The sequence below is a fragment of the Mustela erminea genome, chromosome 1, assembly GCF_009829155.1.
Source record: "Mustela erminea isolate mMusErm1 chromosome 1, mMusErm1.Pri, whole genome shotgun sequence".
Taxonomy (NCBI): domain Eukaryota; kingdom Metazoa; phylum Chordata; class Mammalia; order Carnivora; family Mustelidae; genus Mustela; species Mustela erminea.
In genome coordinates, this window is record NC_045614.1 from 36,933,897 (window position 1) to 36,957,626 (window position 23,730).

At 43.0% G+C, this 23,730-nt stretch overlaps 1 protein-coding gene and 2 long non-coding RNA genes across 3 annotated transcripts; 2 read left to right on the plus strand and 1 right to left on the minus strand.

Annotated features, from left to right (window-relative positions):
• Nucleotides 1-1,448: 1,448 nt before the first annotated feature.
• Nucleotides 1,449-2,894, minus strand: LOC116579419. Its single transcript, XR_004281241.1, has 2 exons — nt 2,804-2,894; nt 1,449-2,510 (listed from the first exon to the last, which is right to left on the minus strand). It is a non-coding gene; the product is annotated as an uncharacterized LOC116579419 (long non-coding RNA).
• On the plus strand, nt 2,819-23,653 carry ARL6IP5 (ADP ribosylation factor like GTPase 6 interacting protein 5). Its single transcript, XM_032324817.1, has 3 exons — nt 2,819-3,099; nt 19,341-19,558; nt 22,029-23,653. Exons 1-3 carry the CDS (start codon nt 2,924-2,926, stop codon nt 22,199-22,201), a joined length of 567 nt encoding a protein of 188 aa, XP_032180708.1. The 5' UTR covers nt 2,819-2,923; the 3' UTR covers nt 22,202-23,653.
• On the plus strand, nt 10,703-18,825 carry LOC116579423. Its single transcript, XR_004281243.1, has 2 exons — nt 10,703-15,293; nt 15,853-18,825. It is a non-coding gene; the product is annotated as an uncharacterized LOC116579423 (long non-coding RNA).
• Nucleotides 23,654-23,730: the final 77 nt, after the last annotated feature.

The window sequence follows — 23,730 nt, forward strand, 5'->3', positions numbered from 1 at the left end:
GTCTTCATTTGTAAAATATTTGCCTTGTAAGACTGAGAATTGAATGAAATACAGTGGTTCTCAAAATACAATCCCTGATCAACCACTTGTTAAATTGTTATAAATGCAAGTTTTCAAGCCCCATCCCCAACCTTTTGCAAAGCCCTGTATGATTCTGTGCAAAATAAAGCTTGAGAACCACTGACATGGAGTTTTGTAAAACCTAATGGGTACTCAGTAAATGTAGCTGCTGTTAATAAATTATGATGTTGTCTCCTCTTTGTCCTTTATTATCCCTCAATCAGGTTCAGTTCAATAGCACTCATTGAGCTAAAAGTCAGTGCCAGGCAGTAAGTGGGAGAAGACAGAGTTCACAGTCCACAGTCTGTAGCAGGAGACACCAGCCACTTTCTTGGGTCACATGTCTCAGTAAAAACAAGCCAGAAACCTCTTTTTTTTTTTTTTTTTTTTTAATTTTGCCCAGGCTACTCAGCCCATAGAAACCACGGAGATTAAGCCCTTGCTTTTCAAAACAGGCTTAATGGGTGGGGCCCAAGCAATGTTACTTTCTGATCAAAAGGAGACCTTCTGATTAACAACAGTAAGCTACACACACACACACACACACACACACCCCTTGATAAAAACCAACAAGCACCTTAGAGATCATCTAGTTCAAACCTACCCATTTCATAGGCTCGGGAACAGGGTGCTGATGGACAATGAAGAGGCGTGCAAAGGCATCTAGCCCTTCATCTGTGTGCCTTGGGACTAACACCTAGACTGCTGTGGTGGTGTTTTGCTAGATGACAAGACACCAAGGCGTTCCCACTGACTCAGACAGACCAATTAGAAATAGCCACCTGCCCTTGCCAGCAATGAAAGTAACAGACATGCAACTGATTTACTTCATTTCAAAGGGAATATATCATAAACTATTAGACCATCCACTATGGTTTGTATACAGACAGATAAATATTCAGGATGGGTCCATCTAGAAGCACAGGCATGGGTATAAGAGCCACAGGAAAGCCTCTACACTGAATCTGACCCTCTAAATGAATAGTAACAAAGTACCGCTACTAACAGCATTTCAAAGAGTACCTGAAATCAAGTAAGGATTCCAGATGTGTCCATTTTTATTTAAAATGATTTTGACAAAGAAATGTGTAGTGGGTGGGGGGAGTCATATGCAGCCAGAAAGAGAAGTCTGGTTAGTATTTTGTAAGAGAGGGAGAAGGAAATCATGCTAAATACAAGTTATACCTGGCTTTTTTCGTTTCTTTATTTTTAAACCTCCTTGGAGGTTTAAACAAATTCATTCTTTTTTCTTTTCTTTCTTTCTTTTTTTTTTTTTTAAGCGGGCTCCATTCCCAACATGGGACTTGAACTAAAGACCCTGAGATTAAGAGTCACATGCTCTACGAACTGAGCTAGCCAGGTGCCTGTAAACAAAACAACAAAAAAAATTCACGGAACAAATGTTTACTGGATATCAATTGCCTATGATCAATGAAGAATCATATTATTACTAACAGACATCTGACAGTTTACAGTCATGCAGTCTTGAGTAATTAGAAGGTTCTTGGTCACAGCTCCTAATGCTCACTGAGATCTCCAACAGGTGTGGGGTCCTACTGGCACTGGTATGCTGGTCATGACCAAAATCATCTTCTCAGCTTGCCCACAGTGTGGCTTCTTGAAATTCTATGCCCCAGGAGATTCTTCCACGCCCTCTAACTTCCTGTAACTGAGTACTAAGTTCTGGGACATCTCTACTCAGCACTCCTCTTAGTGCAATATATTTAAGTTAGTCTTTGCACTGCATTGCAAGATCCTTGAAGGCAGGGCAAGGTTGCACTCTTTTCACCTTTTGTTTTTTTAATCCCCCAGAGTGTTTTCACAGAGCAGTGAAAGGATTCAAAATATTTGTGGCATCATACTAAAATCTTCTACCTTTTTGTCCCCTATGAAGTCCACTCGGAGACAATCACCACAATAAAATTACAACAAGATAGAGAAAAGTCAGTGGACGTCCATTATAAACCACAGAAAACAAATCAGGTTAACACACTAATATTAATACCATATAGATGAATCATAGTCTGTACTATTATTAATAATAATAGCAGTAATATCTAACTCTAAGCAATTACTCTACATTATTGGTCACTGCAAACCATTGCTTGCTTTCTAAGGTGAACAACATCCCAGCTCAAGGTTGATGTACCCAGAGTGCCCACTGCATCAGAATAGCACAGTAGTTCAATAATTTGTCTGGAGAAGACAGAGATGGAGAAAAAAGAGAGAGAGAGAGGTAAAATAACAAGCCAGGCCTTCTGTTACACGTTCTTCTTTCCCGTTTTGCCAATCTGATTTCACTCATAGTGACTCATAGTGAAGGAGCAAACATGAGAATTGCATTCAGATGTGCAGAGGTTAGTAACTACTTAGTTTTCAAAACCAGCTCATCTTCCAGGAACGCTGTAGTTGCCTTCCGTTCCATTTCACTTAGATTGGCATCTGAACAGCTGCAAAAAAAAATTTCCCTGAAGCCCAGAACACATTCTTATGTTGAACACCCAAAAGGGGGTATTTTAAAGGAGGTGGTGTGTATTCGCACTGTCAGAGAGGGCTTTGCCATCTCGTTTCACACTGGGGATTTCCTCTGGTTTCTTTGTGTCAGTTTCATCTCCATTTTGCACTCTGCTCCTTGCTCTGTCGCGAGGCCCCACTTTTCGTAGCCAACCTCTTAGAGCCAATCAAGAAGTAAAGAATAGAAAAACGCCCGCCCGCTCCCAATTTCCTTCGCTCTGCTGCTCACCAACCGCAGAGCCGGCTGAGCCTCAGTCGCTGTCAACTTTAACCCAGCTCAGCTGATCGGTTGGCGCCGCCGCCGCCGCCAGATTCCAGAAGGGAAGAACAAGAAGCTGAAAGAGTAGACATGGACGTGAATTTCGCCCCGCTCCGCGCCTGGGACGATTTCTTCCCTGGCTCGGACCGCTTCGCCCGGCCGGACTTCAGGGATATTTCCAAATGGAACAACCGCGTGGTGAGCAACCTGCTCTATTATCAGACCAACTACCTGGTGGTGGCTGCCATGATGATTTCCGTTGTGGGGTAAGTAGGGTCCCCCTCCGGGGCACTGATCGAAGGCGGCACCGTGGGGCTCCGGGGGTACAGGATCCCGGGGTGTGGAAACGCTCTCCACGCCCAGCCTCCGCCCTGGCAAGTGCAAGCGGTCAAGCCAGTGGAAACTTGTCAGGGCGAGGCCGCAGCAATCTTGATGTCCCCTTTTCCTTCCCGTGCCCCAGGCGGAGACGTAAAGGGATTGCTAGGGGTGAGGAAATTTTGCCAGCCTCGAACCAAAAAAAAAAAAAAAAAAAAAAAAAATCCTTTTTTTCCCCCTTCTGTACCCTGATTAGGCCCTTGTTGTAGATATTTGCAGCACCCCAGTCTTTTAAAAATAAGAACCAGGGAAGCGGTGTAACCCTATCCTGGGGCTGGTGGGAACAGGCGCCGCCCTGGGAGACTTGGGCGACTGGGTGTGGATCCGAACTCTGCATTCTAGGGGTTTTCGTGTAAAAACGGGCACCCAGGAGGCGACGCGCTTTGTCGGTTTCTCCGCCTAGTGCCCGTCTCACTGTGTGAGGAAGATGAGCTTGGAGCAAGAGGGTGGGTGTTTCCTGGTGGCGCAGCTCCGGGTGTGGGGTGAAGGCTGCCCTGACTCTAGGAACGGGGTTCTCTTGTGTTTTCATCCAGGACTTGTCAGGCGTGGCTACTTTCTCTCCTTCCCTTCTAGCCCGTGGTCTCATCGTATTAAAGACCTTCTCAATAGGAGATCTTAAAAATAAGTGTTGTCAAATACAGTTCCACCCGCTTCCTGCACACACACCTGTTCTTCTAGAAACTACCTTTTCTTGTAGTTTACCCTTTAAGAAATGCTTTTCTGACTTTTGCAGGATGGCGATATTCTAGATCTTGCTGATTCTATGCATTTTTTAAAAGACTTTATTTATTTGACAGAGATCACAAGTAGGCAGAGAGGCAGGCAGAGAGAGAGGAGGAAGCAGGCTCCCCGCCGAGCAGAGAGCCCGATGTGGGGCTCGATGTGGGGCTCGATCCCAGGACTCTGGGATCATGACCCCAGCCGAAGGCAAAGGCTTAACGCACTGAGCCACCCAGGTGCCCCGATTCTATGCATCTTTAAAGAAAAAGCCAACCTCAAGTTTTATAAAGGAAGTCGCTTGCCAATACAGAGGGAGAGTTGGCCTGGGAGAAGGAGGAGGAATCTGCAACTTGGAGGGTGTGGGAAAGGCCAAATAGGGTGTTTCTTAGGTTGGTTTGCTGATCTTTGGCTTATTTATTATTGTGTCACTTCTTGGTGATGAGCTCAAAACAACACCAAGATCCATCAGACATGACTTCTAGCCCAAGGGCACGTGGCAGTCGTTGGGAAGCTATAGGACCAGGAACAGCTCGGTGGAGAGAGTTCACAACTTCCAGACCTGGTTCCCAGTAGTTGTTCCCATGCAGAAGAGAACCCTCGTTTGTGGGATTCAGTGGACAGTTGCACAGATCCTCATTCTGTGTTGCCTAAGGAATCACAATCTCTAAGAATTACTTGGTGTGTGGAAGGCATAGGCTCTGAGCCGACTCTGAATTAGAGTGGCTGCCAAGTTAAAATTAATTGGCTTAGAACAGGCTAAGGCGGGGGGCGGCTGCTTCCTGAACCTTTCCCCTATCCTTATGCTTGAAGCTCATTTCCCAGAACATGAAAAGATTTTGTTGAAACAAAATAAATAGTATATAAGATTGTATCTGTTGGTTTGCTTTCTTTTTTTCTCCCTCTTAGTAAACAAACAAGCCAGACATACTATCTGGTGATCTAGATATGAGGCTTTTTTTTTTTTTTTTTTTTTTGCGGTAACCCTCGAAACTTAGATATCAGACAAGGTTTGACACATACTAGTCAAATGTTCAGAGAAAAGTATTGCTTTTCTTTCTTTCTTTCTTTTTTTTTTTTTTGAGATTTTATTTTATTTGACAAAGAGGGACACAGTGTGAGAGGGAATACAAGCAGGGAGAGTGGGAGAGGGAGAAGGAGCAGGCTTCCCACTGAGCCCATAGCCCAATGCAGGGCTCCATCTTAGGACCCCATGCCCATGACCTGAGCCAAAGGCAGACGCTTAATGACTGAGCCACCCAGGGGCCCCAAAACTATTGCTTTTCAAAGAGGTGTACTGCCCAGACTAGTCACAGGCTTGGGCAGGCTTGCTGCTTTGATGGAATCCGTTTTTCACTGTGAAGGTCAGGGTCCAGCCCCCTGACTAAATATAGCTCCTTCATTATAGTGCCATAGCCTACTCACTCCAGGCAGTTTTAAAGAGTTGGCCTTTCCCATTCTCTTTTCAAATAAGAAATGTTGGCTGGCAGTGAACTTTTTGAAGGTAAAAGTAAAAAATAGCATCTTTACTTTTATTATTATTATTTTAAAAAACTTAGAAAAGATACAGGCTAGCAGTAAATTGATTTGAAAACGTGTGTGTAAAAAAATAGGATTTCCTTCATACCCCAGTAAAAATTTGGTGTATGACCTTTAACTGTTTTCTCTGCACCCACAAACACACAGTAATTTTTCTACAAACGACTTTTTTCTTTACAATCTAATAATAAAAGCAAACATTTATTGCATACTGAGTGCTCTGTATGCCAAGTATTTGGTAAATAATTTACCTTCATTATCTCATACAACCCAGTGAGATGAGTTATTATTATTATTGTTATTACTATTATTATTATCCTTGAGGCTCAGAGAGTATAAATTGACTTGCTCAGTCTTGTGCTCTGAACTAATGTGCCATCTGTTTTTTTTGTTGTTGTTTTTTTAAGATTTTATTTATTTATTTGAGAGAGAGAAAGGGAACATGATCAGGGGGTGGAGGGGGCAGAGGGAGAGGGAGAAATAAGCTCCCCGCTCAGTGGGGCTCCATGCCAGGAGCCCAGGATCACGACCTGAGCTGAAGGTAGATGCTTAACCGACTGAGCCACCCAGGTGCCCCTAATGTGCCATAATGTGTCATCTTCTTATGAGTCATGAAGTTTAGTCTCTTAAAGCTGGAAGAAACCTGGGCGCCTGGGTGGCTCAGTGGGTTAAGCCGCTGCCTTCGGCTCAGGTCATGATCTCAGGGTCCTGGGATCGAGTCCCGCATCGGGTTCTCTGCTCCGCGGGGAGCCTGCTTCCTCCTCTCTCTCTCTCTGCCTGCCTCTCTGCCTACTTGTGATCTCTCTGTGTCAAATGAATAAATAAAAAATCTTTAAAAAAAAAAAAAAAAAAAGCTGGAAGAAACCAAATATCTTCGGGGTTAGGGAGCTTAGTTGACTCTGGAACATTTTTCATTCTAAAGAGAACTCTCCTCTAGGTGATGTTAGCAGATGGGTGGCTCAGAGCAGTGTTGGAGTCTGTTTATCTGGATATTCTCTAGCATCTGATAGTTTCCCATACTTTGGTAGAGTGTGTGTGAAAATGTGGCCTGGGTATTTACTGGGGAAGGAACAATGTTCAAAGTGTGTTCTTTAAAGCTTCTGTCCCTGAGTAGTGACAAGGGGCCTCCAGGGCCTTGTTGGAGGGCTCTAGCCTCAACTGTGAATTCTCCTGTGTTGCAAACTGGCTTGGGTCAGGATGCCGAAAGCCTGCTCTTCCAGCTCGCAGGAAGGAAGAAGTAAGACCAAGTGGATATCATCTACCTCCAAAAGCAACAGAAAGGGCTGCCTTTCCCAAGATGGAGGTTAAGAGGGATTAGGATAGAGGTAAATCTGTATCTGAGGGCCTGATCAGGCAAGGCTTTGTAATCCACGGTTAGAAGTTCCATCTTCATCCAAAAAGCCTTATTTACCAGGCATGTGACTTCCACTCAGTAGGTCTACTCTGCCTCTTAGATTAATTCTGAGTGAGTCTCTTAGTTAACAGCCCTTGTTAAAGATAGTTGTCATATGTTCTGGCTCTTCAAAGAGTATAAAGTAGTGGTTAAGAGTTCAGGCACCGGAGCCACATTAAGTAAATTTTAAATCCCAACTGCCGGTCATCAACTGTGTAACCTTGGACTTCAACTGCGCCTGTGCCTCAGCCTCCTCATCTATAAATGAGTCCAATTATAGTACCTGCCTCATAGGGCTTCTATGAGGATTACCCGAGTCACTAAAGGCAAAGTTCTTACAATAGTGTCCAGATAATAAGTAACACATTTACTTATTATTATTATTATTATTATTATTATTATTTATCATTGTTAGTATGAGAAACATAGACAGCATCTTTTTTTTTTTTTTTTAAGATTTTATTTATTTATTTGACAAGAGCGATCACAAGTAGCCAGAGGCAGGCAGAGAGAGGAGGAGGAGGAAGCAGGTTCTCTGCCGAGCAGAGAGCCCAATACGGTTCCAGGACCCCAAGACCATGACCCGAGCCGAAGGCAGAGGCTTAACCTACTGAGCCACCCAGGCGCCCAATAGACAGCATCTTTATCCCAACAGCTCCATCTTCCCAAGTTCCAGCCAACTTATCTACTCCTACTTCTCCTTCAAGATTCAGCTTTAGTACCATCTCTTTGGAAACATTTTCCCTTTGTCCCTCACTTCCTTGTGTTAGTTGGGCCACACACCTGTGCCTGTATCTCCTGGTAGTTAACCTCACAGGCTTTTAAGTTGTCTGTTTCCTTGTCTCCACCCTGGACTATAAATTCCTTGAGGCCAGAGACTGTGGGTTTTGTTCGTGATTGCTTTTTCTTTTTCTTGCCGTGGTTAGAGGCCGGAGACTGTGGGTTTTGTTCGTGATTGCTTTTTCTTTTTCTTGCCATGGTTATCAACTGTAGTGGTTATACAGTTACTTGTATTCGCTGTATCCCTGAGGCCTCCTCTATAGCAGATGCTCAGTAGGTGAATACAAAGTAAATAGATGAACAGAAGGCTGGAATGTAATCACAGGGGCAACTTTTAACTGACCTAATGGAACAAATTATGTTGAAGCACATAGCAGCACTCTAGTACATAGCAACAGCATGCTCCTCAAGTGATTCTAACTGGGTCATTGCTGACAGCACTTGCTACATATTGGCTAAGATTACTGTAGTGTAAAAATACAATTTAGAAAAGGTTATAATGCAGACTCTTCACTAATTCATATTGCCCTTATAGAATTTTGCCAACTTTCTCAATATCAGCACTGTGGACAATTGGGATCATACAATTCTTCGTTGTAGAGGACTGTCCTGTGTATTGTAGGTATATGTAGCAACACCCCTGCTCTCGACCCTCTGAATGCCAGTAGCACTCAGGTCCTCAAAAAACTGCCTGCAGATGTTGCCAAATATCCCTTGGAGGTCAAAATCGCCCCTGGTTGAGAACCACAGTTCTGTTGCCAAGAAAATCACGATAATTTAGTGATCACTAAATGCAAGTCAGTTTATAACAAGTTACAAAAACAGAGTTCCTGGCAGTTACTTAGCAAAACAATTTGATTTTAGCTCCTGGCTTCTAAGTGTTCATACATAAGTATGGAGCAGATTTTAAGCTTACATGGCTTTGATCATTATCCTCGATTTATTAAATTTGTTATGCTATCATTCTTTTTTTATTCTGCCTGGAAGACTCTGCTGATTCCACAGACTCCCTTTTTTGACAACATTCTGGCTGTTGCTTTTCTTTGTTTTTGCTTAAAAGTTCATGTGCTCTGGAGTCCCACTACCATAAACTTGGAATTACATGACTTAATTAATATGAAGTGCATTAAAGCCCAGCAAGTGATAATATTTAAACAGTAGCTGCTATTATTATATTATGTCCTAGGTTCCAAGTATATCTGGAATTCTCACAGCTTGTGTGTTCTCTTAGAAATATTAGACGATGGATATGCTTTAGTGGTTTTGTCGTAATTGTAACTTGTTTCTTAAAAACACTTGTATTGCTTCCCTTGAAGACTTCAGTTTCTTTTTGAGATTCAGGCATCACTTCAGAAAAGACTGGGTGACTTAAAAGGAATAGCATTAATAACAAGCAGGGAAGTGTGTGTTTTGCTGAAAGGGGCTTCGCATTTTTTAAGTCAAGAAAGGAAAAATGCCTAAGATTGAAGAAGATATGATGTACCTCCTCCATCCTTAACACAATACATCTTGCCACTAGATATTCTTTTTTTTTTTTTTTTTAAGGAATCTCTACTCCCAGCGTGGGGCTCAAACTCACAACCCCGAGATAAAGAGTCACATGCTCCAGTGACTGAGCCAGCCAGGGGCCCCTTGATACTCTTTTTATATCATACAAAGCAATAGAAGTCTCTGCCTCTATTTCAAAGTGAAAATCAAAGACAACACCTACCTACACCTCCAGTTTAAGTGCTCAGTATATAATGCATTCTGGTTGTGGACTGGAATTTCTGTGCTTAACAGAATGCTGAAAGATTTGAGCTCCAGATATCTAAAATATGGGCCATAGAACAGCAGCGTCTTTCACCGTGGGAGCCTGTTGGAAATGCAGAATTTCAGGCACCCTCCCAGACCTCCTGAATCATAGTCAGCTTTCTGACAAGACTCTCAGATGATTCATAGGCACATTAAAATTTAAGAAACACTGGTCTGGCCTGGTTCAAAAGAACCACTGAGAAATTTTAAATAAATGTACCCATATGCCCAGGTGTTAACTTCAGAAATACTAAATAGATACTTCGTGGGTGAGTGCAGGATCTTAACTCCCCAAGTGATTCTGATACACACCCCCAGGTTGAAGTTAAGAAGTACTGATCCCATCAAACTCCCAGTTTCACAGTTGGGAAGGCTGGAGTTCATGTGGCTAATTAGGACCAAAAGCTGCTAATAAATAGTAGCCTCTTTTATTGTTATGAAGTAAAATACTTATCCTGTTAAGTCCCGTTGCAAATATTCTGAAGCTTCTAATTAACCAAATTCAGCTCCATCGCTGACTCTCACAGTTTGTATTATTTGCCTTTCTTATTCTCAAATTCCTCCCTGCCATCAGGAGTCTTGTTTCCTGGCGTGGCTTCAGAAAGCACCAACCACACACAGAATTTTCAAACATATAAATGCCTCCAGTGCATCTCCAGCTAAAAGGCTCATCTATTTTTATACATGTATGATCAGGCCTCCCCTTTAGGACAGCATAGTGTAGCTCCTGAATGAGCTCATTTTTTTTTCTTTTCTTGAGCCCATATATTCTTAAAGTACTTCCTTACTATGTGGCCTGGGGAGGTGTTACCAGAGGGTGGAAACTCCAGGTGTCACTTTATGCTTTTAGTTGTTTGAAATGGCAAGACGTTTCTGGAAGGCTGGTACTTCTGTTTGAAACGAGCATTACTTTAATCTTTTCAGAATGAGTGTGGTCCCATAATGTGTTTGAGGCCTATGGCTGCCAGTTGTCTGGTATTGAAAAATAGTCAGATTGTTGGTACTTTTTAATGCTGCAAAAATGAAAAACCCAAGTTTCTAGTTGGTAAAGGAAGAACGGAATCAGAGAGTTCTGGGGGCCACCTGGGTGGCTCAGTGGGTTAAGCCTCTGCCTTCAGCTCAGGTCATGATCTCAGGATCCTGGGATCGAGTCCCACATTGGGCTCACTGCTCAGCAGGGAGCCTGCTTCCTCCTTTCTCTCTCTCTGCTTGCCTCTCTGCCCACTTATGATCTCTCTTTGTCAAATAAATAAAATCTTTAAAAAAAAAAATAGAGAGAGCTCTGGGATGTGCTGGATTGGAGTGCATTAAAACATTTGCAGATGGAATTAATGGCAGTTTTTTAATGCCAAAACCTAGCAAAAAGTTGTTGAGATTAATCAACTCCCACACCAATGCTACAATATTACTCTTTTTTTTTTTTTTTTTTTTTTTTTTTTTTGCTTCGTCCACTACACAAAGACTATGAAGCATTTACCAACTTGTCAGGCGCCGTGCTAGGAGACACAGTGGAGAATACAACTCCATGATACCTGCTTTCATCGTGTTTAGAGTCTAGAGGGGCAGCAAGGCGAAACTACAGACATAATTAATTTTTATACAAAGAGAGCAAGTGTACAGAAATATACCCGTACATCAAAACATTCTTTTCAACCTGACTTGCCTTCTTTCCCCTGTTCATTATGATCCCAAATTTCAAAACTCAGGTGTTGAAAATGGGAGAGGCCTTGAGTGTGGACAGGGGAAAGGATAATTACATGTTTCCTTCCCGTCCTCCCCTGCAGCTCAGTTGGATAAGTATTTCCTGAGCATGTGCTGTAGGTCAGAGACTGCGCAGGCACAGAGGGCACAAGCAGGAGTACTGCTCCCCCTACCTTCCCAGTCCTCCCAGAATGAATCCCTCTCCTGCCCTCTGGTCCTTCTTTATCTCCACTTGAGACAGGGCCCCTGCAGTGCTGGCCTGTGCCTTTCCTTGATGGGTTCCATGCTGCTTCTGAGTACAGAACTGTAAGAGGTCTGTCAACCCTCAATAAAATTTATAATTTCAAAATTCTTCACCTAATAAGGATTGCCTTTCATTAAATCCTTGGACACCGTTTATGAAGCCTTGTTCTTGACTCCCCCCCACCCAACACTTAAAAAAAAAAAGAAAAAAACTTCCTGCTACGATCAGCCTGGGGATGGTAGTTTCTGTCTCCTTTTCCCATATTAGGATTTATAATGATTTCTGGATGAGTTCCTGGTCCCTTTCTTAGAAGGCAAAAGCTCTCAATCTACTTAGTAGGGGCCAAGAGCTCTGCTTTAGAAATCCAATTCTGAAAGATGAACTTGACCTTAATACCAAATTGCACAGCACTGTTAGACATTTCTTATTCTTTTCCTTTTGGACAAATAAATTCTATCCCTTATCACTCAGCTTCAGAATACATACCCATAACATTCTCCTCTGTCTGTTGCAATGGGCTTGCTTGCCTCTTATTTCCAAGAACACTTTCATGCCTGTGATCCCAGACAAAAGCTGCAGGCTGCCTCTCCCTTCTGTAAGGATTTACCATTAAACAGGTGGGATTTCCCAGCCTACCCTTCCATGGAGCAATCACTAATGGAGACACCACTGAGAAGGCAGAAAGTCCAACTGAAGTAGAAAATTGAAGCTTTGGTTCCTGCCTCTCTAATCTGCTTCCGAACACATGCACGTGGTTTCTCCCTGTCTCAGAGAAACAGAAGGGAATGGAGAAACTGGGTGTTGGTGGGGGGAAAATGGGCTGGATGATCCCTGTAAGAAAGAAGATTAAGTGCCACCAGGCTCATTTACATTTGCTCATCCCCTGATTCTCTGTGCCGTGGGGAAACAGTTGAATTTACTCTGCTGAAAGGATTCAGAAAGAACAGTTTGCAAAGATCTTTCCACCTCAGTTCCAAAACATTATCTGTTGCGAGAGTGCTCATGGGTTCCTAATTGCTGAAAGCAGTGATGAGTATACATGAAGGTCCATTATACTGTTCTCTCAGCATCGTATATGGTAGAAATTTGCCCTAATGTAAAGTTTCAAAAGGAACAGTTTCAAGCTAATCAGATCCTTGTACACTGTTATTTGAAGTGACATCACCGAGGGAAGTCTGAGATATATGGCTTCTAAACCAGACCCAATTGACTGTTGACTAAGAAAAAAATGAGCAATTAGCTTAATATATGTGCTGCCGAAGCGAGCACAGCAATTAGCTTAATAAACAAACAAACAAAAAATGAAGGTACAGAAGGTGTGTCTTCTGTGAATACTTTAAACTTGTCAGCTGCTGCAAACAGAGTGGGCCATTTGAGTGTTTAGATCCATGGTGCCAAGTGCACAGGATATCACTGATAGTACCAACAAGGGTGCAGTAAATTCTGTGGGTCTTCCTAATTCAGCTCAGATCTCAATGTTAGGTTACGATGTCCTTTCTGCAACCAAAGAGGAAGGCTCCCAATCCGCCTTAGACTGCTCCAAAGTCTCCTTTACCCGGTCATTATTAAGCCAAGGTGACCCTGATCATACTGACTCCCAAGCTGATTTGTACATTTACGTCTATACTTTACAGTCAGAAATAGTATTTGCCTGGGCAGAAGCCATACTGGGAAACCAGAATAACCATGGAAGGCCACTGGGGTTATCTGGGGAATCAAAGAGCAAGAGGGGCCTGTACAGACATGTCTGCAGGACTCTGAGTCTCCTGTGGCTCCTCCACGCTCCCTCCTGATCCCCAGCATGTGCTAGTGGCAAGACTTACAAAGTTCCTCCTGCCAGGAAGCCAAAGGGCCCTTTTGGACCACGTCACAATCATTCTGCCTCCCATCTGGACAGGCACACATGATATTTCCTACTTTTCTTTTTCCTCTGTTCCTTTCATCATAGCTCTGTGAAGGTACAAAAGACAGGGACTATTTCTCCAGTAATATTTAGTGTGCACTGAGAATAATAGTGATTTGTCCAAGAGAAACTTCCTGTCCCTTCATTCCTAGTCATGGAAAGTTGCTAGGTGCCAGGGAGAAAATGTTACAGTCCCAGCCCTCAAAGAGCTTAATCCAGTGGGAGACACACATGCATCCAGTCCTCATTCAAGTAAATGTAACACCACGGCTGTGATGAGGCTAGGAAGGAGAGGCATATGGTGCTCTGATGTGGCCAGAGAGACAGAAGAAGGGCTGATCAGGGTGCATTTTGAAGGAAGTAGGAGTGAGTCATGCAGAGAATGGCTTGTGTGCAGGCTTGTGGGGGCCAGAGACAGGGCGAGGTCTAGAGTTGAGATCAAAACCCCCAGGGGACGGAGTGTGAGAATAGGAGGCTGTGTATGAAAAGACCACAGGCAGGGCTGCTGCTAGTCCTCGGGCTCCCTCAGACTGATTATTGAAAGCACCCCTTACGCCTAGCAGATGCAGCCCAAGCCAGATTGGTTAGTGAGTCAAATGTGGCCTGGATTGTAGCCCCCTGCCCCCTTCCCGCTCCAGCCAGTCCTCCTTGTGCCAGTACAAATCCCATAGCAGTATTTAGTGGCCTGGAGGCACACACAGGCAGGTGCCAGACCCTGTGGGGCCTTGGAGCATGTGTAACGAACTGTATTTTTATTCTAAGAGCAAGGAGAAGCAAGAAAATGGATGGGTGGGTTCATCTGTGCAATGACCCTTCTGGCTATTGAAGGACCACAGAAAAACATCACCAATTTAGAGAAATCCACTGTGAGTAAGTTGTTCCCTGCCTTTCTTGGTGAGTCAGGCTTCCTCAGGAACCCAACTACAAAAATACCTTTTGGGGTTAGGAAATTGGAACTCAGGGCAAAGCGGCTTCCACTGCTCAGCAAGTATTTCACTGCCTTTTTGGCTGTCGTGGGCCTTGCATTGTGCCCGGAGTTACCAGTGGTACACTTGACTTGATCTGAGGATGTCCGTTTTGGTAAACTTTTATCGCCAATCCTACAGTGGATGGGTTTGGACGTATTTACTAACTTGTGCATTCCCTAGCTTGCTTAAGTGTAGAATGAGATGTGTTTTTCCAGATCTGTCCTAGCTCTAAAATTATGTGGTCAGCCAGGTTTTGTGTTTTTTTTTTTTCCTCTCCTCCTTCAGGAGCTGAAATTATAGCTCTGGCTAGCTGAATCATGTCGGCACATTCAGGACATGTGTCCACACCTGCTGGTAGCCACCTCGCCTCAGAGAGAAACCAGAACATCAAGGGATTTCCCAGAATGATCCTTCGTTGCTGACCCCAAGTGGAAGAATACTGAGAATGGGTGGGTGTGGGGGAGGGGCGATTGGAGTCTGGAAGCTGCCTAACAATACACAAGGGGCTGTCATGAATTGCTGTCATGGTTACATCAGCTGGCATCCTTTTCTCTCCCCTACACCCCTTCAAATGTGTTTCATCACTTCTCCAGGCCTCAGTTTATTCATCTGTGCAAGGGGCTGTCTTTATCTTTGAACACTCTACAGTTGTTAAACTAGATCCTATTTCCATCAAGGACAGAAAACTGCATTCTCTCTCTCTCCCACTCTGTCCCTTCTCCCTTCTCTGTCCTTTTCCTTCTCTCTATCTTCCTGCCTCCATTCCTCCCACCCTTTCTCACTGGGGGACTACCAGTAGATGAAACTCCACCCATCAGAGCCCAGTGGCAATTGTCCCCACGAAAGCTGGGGTAGCATATTCATGGGAGTTTTTGTCTAAAGCTTCCTGGGCTTTATTGTGACTGGCATGACTAAGAGCCCAGCTGTTGACTAAGAAATTTCACTCATCTCAGATGAGAGCAGGCTCCCAAGCTCCTGCACCCACTGGAAAAATGAAATTAAACCCTGGAGGGTGGTGTATGTGTTTTATTTTCCTCCAAATGCAAGTAGGTGCCAAGGCCTTGGAGTGGTACAAATTTTACTCTTTGTTAGAATGGAATGGCACTTAAGAAGAATAAGGAAGAAAACCATTTCTGCTCCGAGTAACTTTGTTCATTTTTTCCAGCTTGGAAACTTGGTTACTTTCTAATTATAGATTGTGGCTGGGTGTGTTGTAAGCTAAAACCAGTTCTATAGGGCTCTGTGCTCTGTTCTTTTCCCTTGAACATGAGCAACAGGAACAGGTGAAAAGCAAATTTGGAATTGCTTGAGTCAGGCCTGGATTTTTTGTTGTTCTTTGTCCTGGGCTTTATTTAGACATTCAACATAGAAGCCTACTTTGCTTGTCCAGAGAAAAACGGGCAAAACTTGGCATACTTTTTATGATGCACTTCACCTCATGAATTATTTTGATAGGTGTTCTAGAAGGAACTGAGTAGGATACCTTTGCTATTTTGCTACCAACCAACCGTCTTTTATTTGCAGTTAATGCAAGGCAGTTTCCTTAAACTTGAACCCTCCACTGGAGTGTTTTGCATTCATGTTGATGTTTGCTTTCCTTTACAGCTCAAAAATATTTGGGTGAAACTAGTAAACAATGGGAATAAACTACCCACGATGCTGCCCACTATAACGACTCCAGTCTCTCAGGATAACTTCTTTCAGCGTCTTTCGAGGGCTAGGAATGAGATGTATTAATCGGCGACAGTTTCTGGGCCTCTCCGCTCCGTTTCCTTTACCACCTGCTAGAAAAGATTTTATTTTTGTCCTGTCCAGTTCTTCCCTTCTCCAAGCCTGCAGTGATCTTTCCCAGATCTGGGCAGAAGGTACAGCATAACCCAGATACAATTTTTTAAAACAGAAAACGTACAGAGTGACTCTGTAGGCCCAGATGATAAAGAACTGGTGAAGGACAGACAGAACGGTTCCATTGCTGGACGCTGGGAAAGCCTGGGAGAGTGGGGTGGTACCCCTTGCCACAAGAGGATCTGGAGAAGCGCCAGGAAACCAGGCTTAGAGTGGGAGAAGGAACAGCTTTGCTGTGGTGTATGAATTGCAATTGCATGAATGTTGTTGGAGAGACAGTGGAGGTAAAGATGGGCGGTTGTAGCTGGCCTGTGCCCAGCCTGGGTCATAGACTGGGGAGAAGCTGCTTTTATATTTTTATATTTTCCTTTCATATATGTTCATTGTATTTCTGATAACAGAATAAGGTACTAATTATAAAAATTTCTCCTTCTCAGGTACATGACATATATAAATCCACCTAACGGAGAGAATGTAGTATGATTACTTTTACCCACTCAATAGACTAGGAATATCTTTCCATATTATTGAGTATTTAAAAATAGCTGCATAGAGCACCTCTAGTAAATTGGTGGCTCTATATGTTACTGCTGTAAGTTTTTCATCATAAATACCACTCCTGTGAAGATTGTTACATCTCGGTCTTTACATTGTATTTGTTTCCTTTGATTGTATTCTGAGGAGGAGATTTATTGCCTGGATGGGGATGAATATTTGAATGAAATAAGCAACTTACTATTATAGGGTTTAACTCTAAATTATGTCCTACTGCACTACTCTTACCACTGTTTAATTCCATGCATTTTAATAGAAATTTTTAACCTCATCAAAGCAGTTTCACATTATTTTATTCCTGATTTCACCCATTAAGGAATGCAGTACTTCCTCTCTTACTTGAAACTATTTCACATAGCTTTTGTGTTTCCGAAGGCGGAATCAGAGCTAAAACATCAAGGGATTTTTAAAAAAGAATCTTAATTATCCCGAATACGAACCTTGCCATGAGTGCGAATCCTTCATCTGTTCTGTTTCAGAGAAAGTAAGCTCTTGGCGTCACCTCCCAGTCCTGTTTTCCCCCGGTCTCTCATTTCCAAATCAGTCATGTTGATATTCAGTGCATGATGAAAACACGCTGACCCTCATTGTCCTTGCCGAGTAAAATGCTCGTTAAGCCCGTTGTGAGGGTACAAAGTTAGTAACTCATTGTCCTTACTGACCACAAATGTCATATGAAGGACTCTGTATATGCTGTGGGTTGTGTGTCAGTGAAGGCCACAACACCCAGTCCCTTCTCACTTCGGAACTACTGCATCTAGTTTTCTTCTTTCTTATCAACAACAGTGTAACCTTTGGGTATGTAACAATGAAGGTGGGGGCTCTGTGCCTGGAAATCTCAGCTGATAACCCATCTCCTAATGACACTCTTGCCCCTTTTAAAGAATTATAATGGAGTCTCTGTGTTGGGAGTCATAGACCTGCCTCCAAGGGCCAGGCAGGTTATGTAAGAGAGCAGTGCAGGGCAGCTGTTAGACAAGCAGTGATGAATGGCGGCTCAGTGAGGGTCATGCAATAGATGGTCGTAGGGACACGGGGGCTAATTGGAGAGCATTTGTTCCATAGGAAAGAGAAGGCACTCTAGCCAGTCATTGACAGGTGGAAAAGTGGGCCTCCTCTTGTTAGATTTTCTTGTTTACAGGAAAAGCTAGAAATCCCAAGTTGTATGGATTTTTTTCAATACAATGGGATTCAAATAAAAATTCTTTTTAAACACTGTACCATCCAAACACAAACGTGACAACAGACTGGGTATGGCCAATGGAGGCCATCATGGGACCTCTACATACATCTGTTGTGGCAGCTTCTGTGAGGATTTAGATAAACCCAAAGAGCTCAGAAAATACGGGAGTGCTGTCCGGGGTGTGTACTAGAGCCCAGGATATAATGAAATGAAACATCCCCTCCAAAAGAGGCAGTCTCTTTTGAATTATAAAAGTCTCTTAGCTCTTTGCTGCATTTACCGTGAGAACGAAGACCGTGCTCAGCAATCGGACTGTTGATGTTCCAGCAAATGTCAGTGTCACTCTGCAGGGACACACGGTGATCGCGAGAGGCCTGCCAGGATCCTGTGGGGGGGTGTCAGTCACATCAGTGTACACATCAGTCTCCTGGAAGGAGAAAGAAGAGGCTCAGAGTTGACAAACCTGGGGGAAGACAAAGGGTCAGGCTCCTGTTTGCACCATCTGTAGTCACGTACAGAACGTGATCAGGGACGTCACACCGGGCTTCCGTTACGGGTGGAGGTAGGGCTGTGCTTGCTTCCCCAGCAACGTCATTCCCTGGGAGAATGGTTCTCTTGTCGAAATCCAAAATTTCTTGGGTGAAAAAGACATCTGCAGGGTTTGGATGAGGCCAGGCCTGGCTTGTTCAGTATCTCAAGCCCAGGAGAATGAGTTAATTCTTGAAGGAAACAACATTGAACATGGATCAGATTTGGCGGCTCTGGTTCAGCAAACCACAACAGTTAAAATCAGAGATATCAACAAAAAGTTTGGATGGTACCCGTGTTTCTGAAAAAGGACCCGTTCAGCAAGGCGATGGACAAGTAAGACTGAAGTTGTCCAGCTATAGAAACAGCAAGACCCCAGATGGTTCCTCAGACTTATTTGTAGTATTTTGTTTGTTTGTTTTATTTGTAGTATCTTTTAAAATGCAATAAAAACTGGGGTGCCTGGATAGCTCAGTGGGTTAAGTCTCTGCCTTCAGCTCAGGACATGATCTCAAGGTCCTGGCATTGAGCCCCACATCAGGATCTCTGCTCAACAGGGAGCCTGCTTCCCTCTCTCTCTCTCCACCTGCCTCTCTGCCTACTTGTGATCTCTGTCTGTCAAATAAATAAATAAAATGTTTTAAAAAAATAAGAAAATAAAATGTAATAAAAACCATGTATGGGCTTTTGGGGGAAAATGTTTTTGAAAATTATAGGCCTCGAATAAGATGACCAGTTTGTTGGGAGTCAGACTTCCAAATGTCTTGGCGCCACCATTTTTCTCACCTCCATGCCTCTGTTTCTTCTTCTGAGAAATGAATTAATACGGTCTGCCTCATCACATTATGAGGATTAAATAAGACCATGTAGATAAAATGCTAAGTACTCAGCATGGACTTGACTCCTCCTCACCTTCCTCATCTTCATGCACATCCTGCGGCTACCAGTGCTGACCTCGCCTCCCTTTTTCTTCGTATTCCAGGTTCCTGAGCCCCTTCAACATGATCCTTGGAGGCATTGTGGTGGTGCTTGTGTTCACGGGGTTCGTGTGGGCAGCCCACAACAAAGATATCCTCCGCCGGATGAAGAAGCAGTATCCCACGACATTCGTCATGGTGGTCATGCTGGCTAGCTACTTCCTCATATCCATGTTCGGGGGAGTCATGGTCTTTGTGTTTGGCATCACTTTTCCTTTATTGCGTAAGTGAACCTCTCTGTCTTCTTTTCTTATGCCATAAAAAAAAAAAAGAAAGAAAGAAAAGAAAAGATAAGTAGGAGCAATTGTTCATTGGGAATGACCTGACCTGTTCTTTATGTGTGTTGGCATGTCTGCAAAATTATCTGAATTTTTTGCCACAGCAGATCAAGGCCTGATGTTTCACTAATTCCACAGAGATATAATGAGGGCCTGGTATGTGCCAGACAGTCCTCTGGGGATATGACAATGCACAAAAGAAATACAAATCCCAAGTCCGATGGCAAGAAATTTGCACAGCCTGTATCAGCCTCTAGTCTGATCTCAATCTCCTTAAAAATTCCTAAAGGACATTCATCCTGTCCTAACACAGAAGGAATGGATTTCACTTAGAAATAAACTCTTTACTGTCTGCTTACTCAGTAGATCATGTTTAGTGTCAAAGTGCCCTAAGTCTTTAAGAATAAGTGGCCCAGAATACAGTTACTGAGTACTCTGATTTTGGTGGCAAGGACCAGATATTTCCCAAATTTTACATGTGTCATTTACTGAGATTCCAAACTCTTGAAACCTGAAATAGAGAACAGATATAATTCCAGTCTCATCAGCAGAAATCTAATTAAATTCTATTATATTAAGTCACAAGAAGATCCCTTTAATAGCATTTCACATGGGCATTTATTTCATTAAATAAAATCATTTGCTTGTTTGGGGTTATGTTAGATTAAGCCCAGATATTTCTGGGCGAATTCACACCTTAATGTACACAATATTTGGTTTTTTTAAAGTATTTATTTAAGTAAAGTCTATACCCAATGTGGGGTTCGAACTCTTGACCTCGAGATCAATAGTTGCATGCTCTTGCAACTAAGCCAGCCAGGTGACCCTTATTGGACAAAATATTTGAATCAGCAAATTCAAACTTTTGAAATATTCCTGAAGTTCTCCTTATGTGCCAAGCTTAGTATTTCAAAGGTTCTGGTTTGTTTTTAACACAACTTGTTAACTTCAGTACCTTTCCACATCAGGGCCCCAGACAGGCCAGTGTTATGAAATAGATCATTGGTAGAGAGTCAAGTGTCCAGATTTCTATTCCTAGACCTGCTGGAAACCAGCCATGTGATTTGGACCAGGTACCCTATATGGGCTGCAGTTTGCTCATCTATAAAATAAGGAAATTAGAGAGGATTCGTGACTCCTAGACCTTGATGATTGTCAGAATCATATAGGACACTTAAAAAATATGGATTTTTATAGCCATATCCTAGCCAGATCCCTTAAGATGTTGATTCTGTGATTTGACAGTGGTGCTCCCCAAACCTGTATTTTTAGAAAGTTCCTCAAATGTTTCCAAAGCTCTAGGTTGGGAGACTCCAGATATAAGGCATACCAGTGTTTCTCAAAATGAGAGTCTTAAGATCAACATATGAGAATCATCCAGAGTGAATAGTGGCTTTTTACATCATGGCGCTTTACCTCAGTCTTTCTGAATTTTGGGTGGTGGAGACCTGAATTTGCTTCTTTTTAACAGGCTCCTTAGGTGATTTATATGTGCATGGGGGTTAGAAAATTGCTGATAGAGATCCCCTGCTGGGCCTGTTTAAAATACAGATTCCCAGGCCTGTCCCTTCATGGTTCTGGGTTCAGGAGGTCCAGGAGAGGGGCCACGGAATGTTTCTTAGTAAACAGATGTGAGTAATTGTAAGTGATGAAGCAAATGTACAGAACCTTGAGGTACCTGAGATCTATAAAACCATGAGTTTTTTTTTTTTTTTTAAAGATTTTATTTATTCATTTTATAGACAGAGATCACAAGTAGGCAGAGAAGCAGGCAGAGAAAGAGGAAGAAGCAGGCTCCCCGCTGAGCAGAGAGCCTGATGCGGGGCTCGATCCCAGGACCCTGAGATCATGACCCAAGCGGAAGGCAGAGGCTTTAGCCCACTGAGCCACCCAGGCACCCCTAAAACCATGAGTTTTTATCTAGACATCTGTACGCAGCACTGTGGGAGACTACCCCTCGGGAGGCACATCTACCCCTCGGGAGGCACATCCTGGTGGACTTCCCCCGCACACTTAAGATTATCAGTGAACCGAGCATGAGTTCATTTTTGGAAAACTTTGTGTAAGTCGGTTTTTATGTGAGTTGGAATCCTGTTGATTCACTGTGAATTTCAAGGCATTTAAGTAGTAGCAGAAGGGTAACAACTCAGCGCGAGAGAGTGTGGCTGCCAGATTAGAGTCCTTCCTGCTGAATACGTTTTCCTTTACACATAAAGAAAACTTACTATATGACTTGACGATGAAGAGCCTTAGACCAAGTCCAAGGATCCCTTTGAGGACTTGGATCAGTTAGAGAACTGGACGGGTCTACGGCTAACTGAGGCGGTTTCCCTAAAGTGTGAAGACAGGGAGCGGAAGGTCGCGGTGGAGGGAGAACCATTGCTCCCGTGCTAACCGGGTTTCATTTCCCCGCAGTGATGTTCATCCACGCGTCGTTGAGACTTCGGAACCTCAAGAACAAACTGGAGAATAAAATGGAGGGAATAGGCTTGAAGAGGACACCGATGGGCATTGTCCTAGATGCCCTAGAACAGCAGGAGGAAAGTGTTTCCAAAATCGCTGACTATATCAGCAAAGTGAAGGAATAAATACCCATGCCCCCTTGATAGGGCTGTGGCAGACATCAAGTTGCAGTTTGCCCTTATCCAGACCTACTTCCCACTTGTGTTCTTGAACTCGGAGGCGCCTGTACCGTCCACCTACCTACGGCAGCATGCATGTGTAGGCCCAACTGTTAACATCTCCGATGCTCCAGAGAGAAGCCCTCAGAAACCGCGAGAAAACTACCCTCCTATTATGCCTGAAGTCTCAAGTGTGTCTATGCAAACTGCTAGGAAAGGGATCACACTTGCTTCTGTAGAGAAATAAAAGAAAAAGCATTCTGCGTTGTACAGCAACAGTACTGTTAACTTGTAGGGAAAAAACTAATTGTATCAAGGCAATACGAGTAAATGAAAAAAAAAACTGTTAAAGTAGATGTCAACGTGTTAGACTTTTACTCCTCTGCCCCTCCCGTGTCCTCCTCCAAAAATATTCCCCGGGACTAGAATACGTGCAGTCTAAACTAGTTTGGCTTTTCTTCTTCTTTTAAAATCAGAGATGATCTGTATCACTTTGCCGCCTGTTTGACGTGCAGTGGAAACTGGATAAACCAGTTTTTATTTTGTTTACAAATATAAAGATAGCTGTTTAGGAGACTACTTTGTCAAGTTTTTGTAAATTTTTGAAATGCTAGTAATGCCTTTTCACTAGCAGGTATCTGTTGCAACCTCAAGATCACCTTCTTTGAGGTTATATCTATAAAACCTATATTATTCTTGAGAGTCTTGTTAAAAAAAGCAACAACAAAAAAATAAAACTTGAGTTCTGTTCATGTGGCACATCTTTTGTTGTTTTGATAAAAAGGTGTCCAAGATAATGTTTCCTATATTTTTTTCACTGTTTAGTTTTTAACTGGAACATTCAGAAAGAAGGAAATTGATGTACGTTGTATTGATTTCTTAGGGGCACAAAGAGAACAATAATGGTTGGTCTTTTGAAATCTGAAAGGCATCTGTTGATGACCAAGCAAAAAGACTTATGAAAGTGGGAGTCACTAGTGGCTTTCTGCACTTCATAAAAATTGTAGATAGCAATGGTTATCACCGTATGTTTTCATAGCTAGACATTAGAATCAAGATAGCATGAGTTTATATATCCTGTTACTTTCTTCCTTTTATTTCTCATGTATTTAGAAATAGATGATACGAAATGTTTTGCTTGCCAGTTGAGTGATTTCATAGATGAAGACACAACATTTGGGTTTTCCTAACACTGAGTTATGAAGACAACTGGGGCAGTACTTACTGAAGAGACTCTCTGTACGTCCTCAAATAAGAAGCCACAGCATATGCTGCTCCTGATTTGTCTTGCATTTTAACTTCTCAGCCAACCCGCAGCCTTCCTCTCTAGCACAGTGAGAGCGCCGTGACTTTATAGACATGGTGTAGAGTTTGTACCCTTACCCAAAGATGGAGAATAAAGTTTATCCAAGATTTTTATTTGTGAGGCTTTGTTTCATGCACATCTGTTGCTAAATACCTGGGATACTTGGTGACAGCCCTCTACACGATGAGGA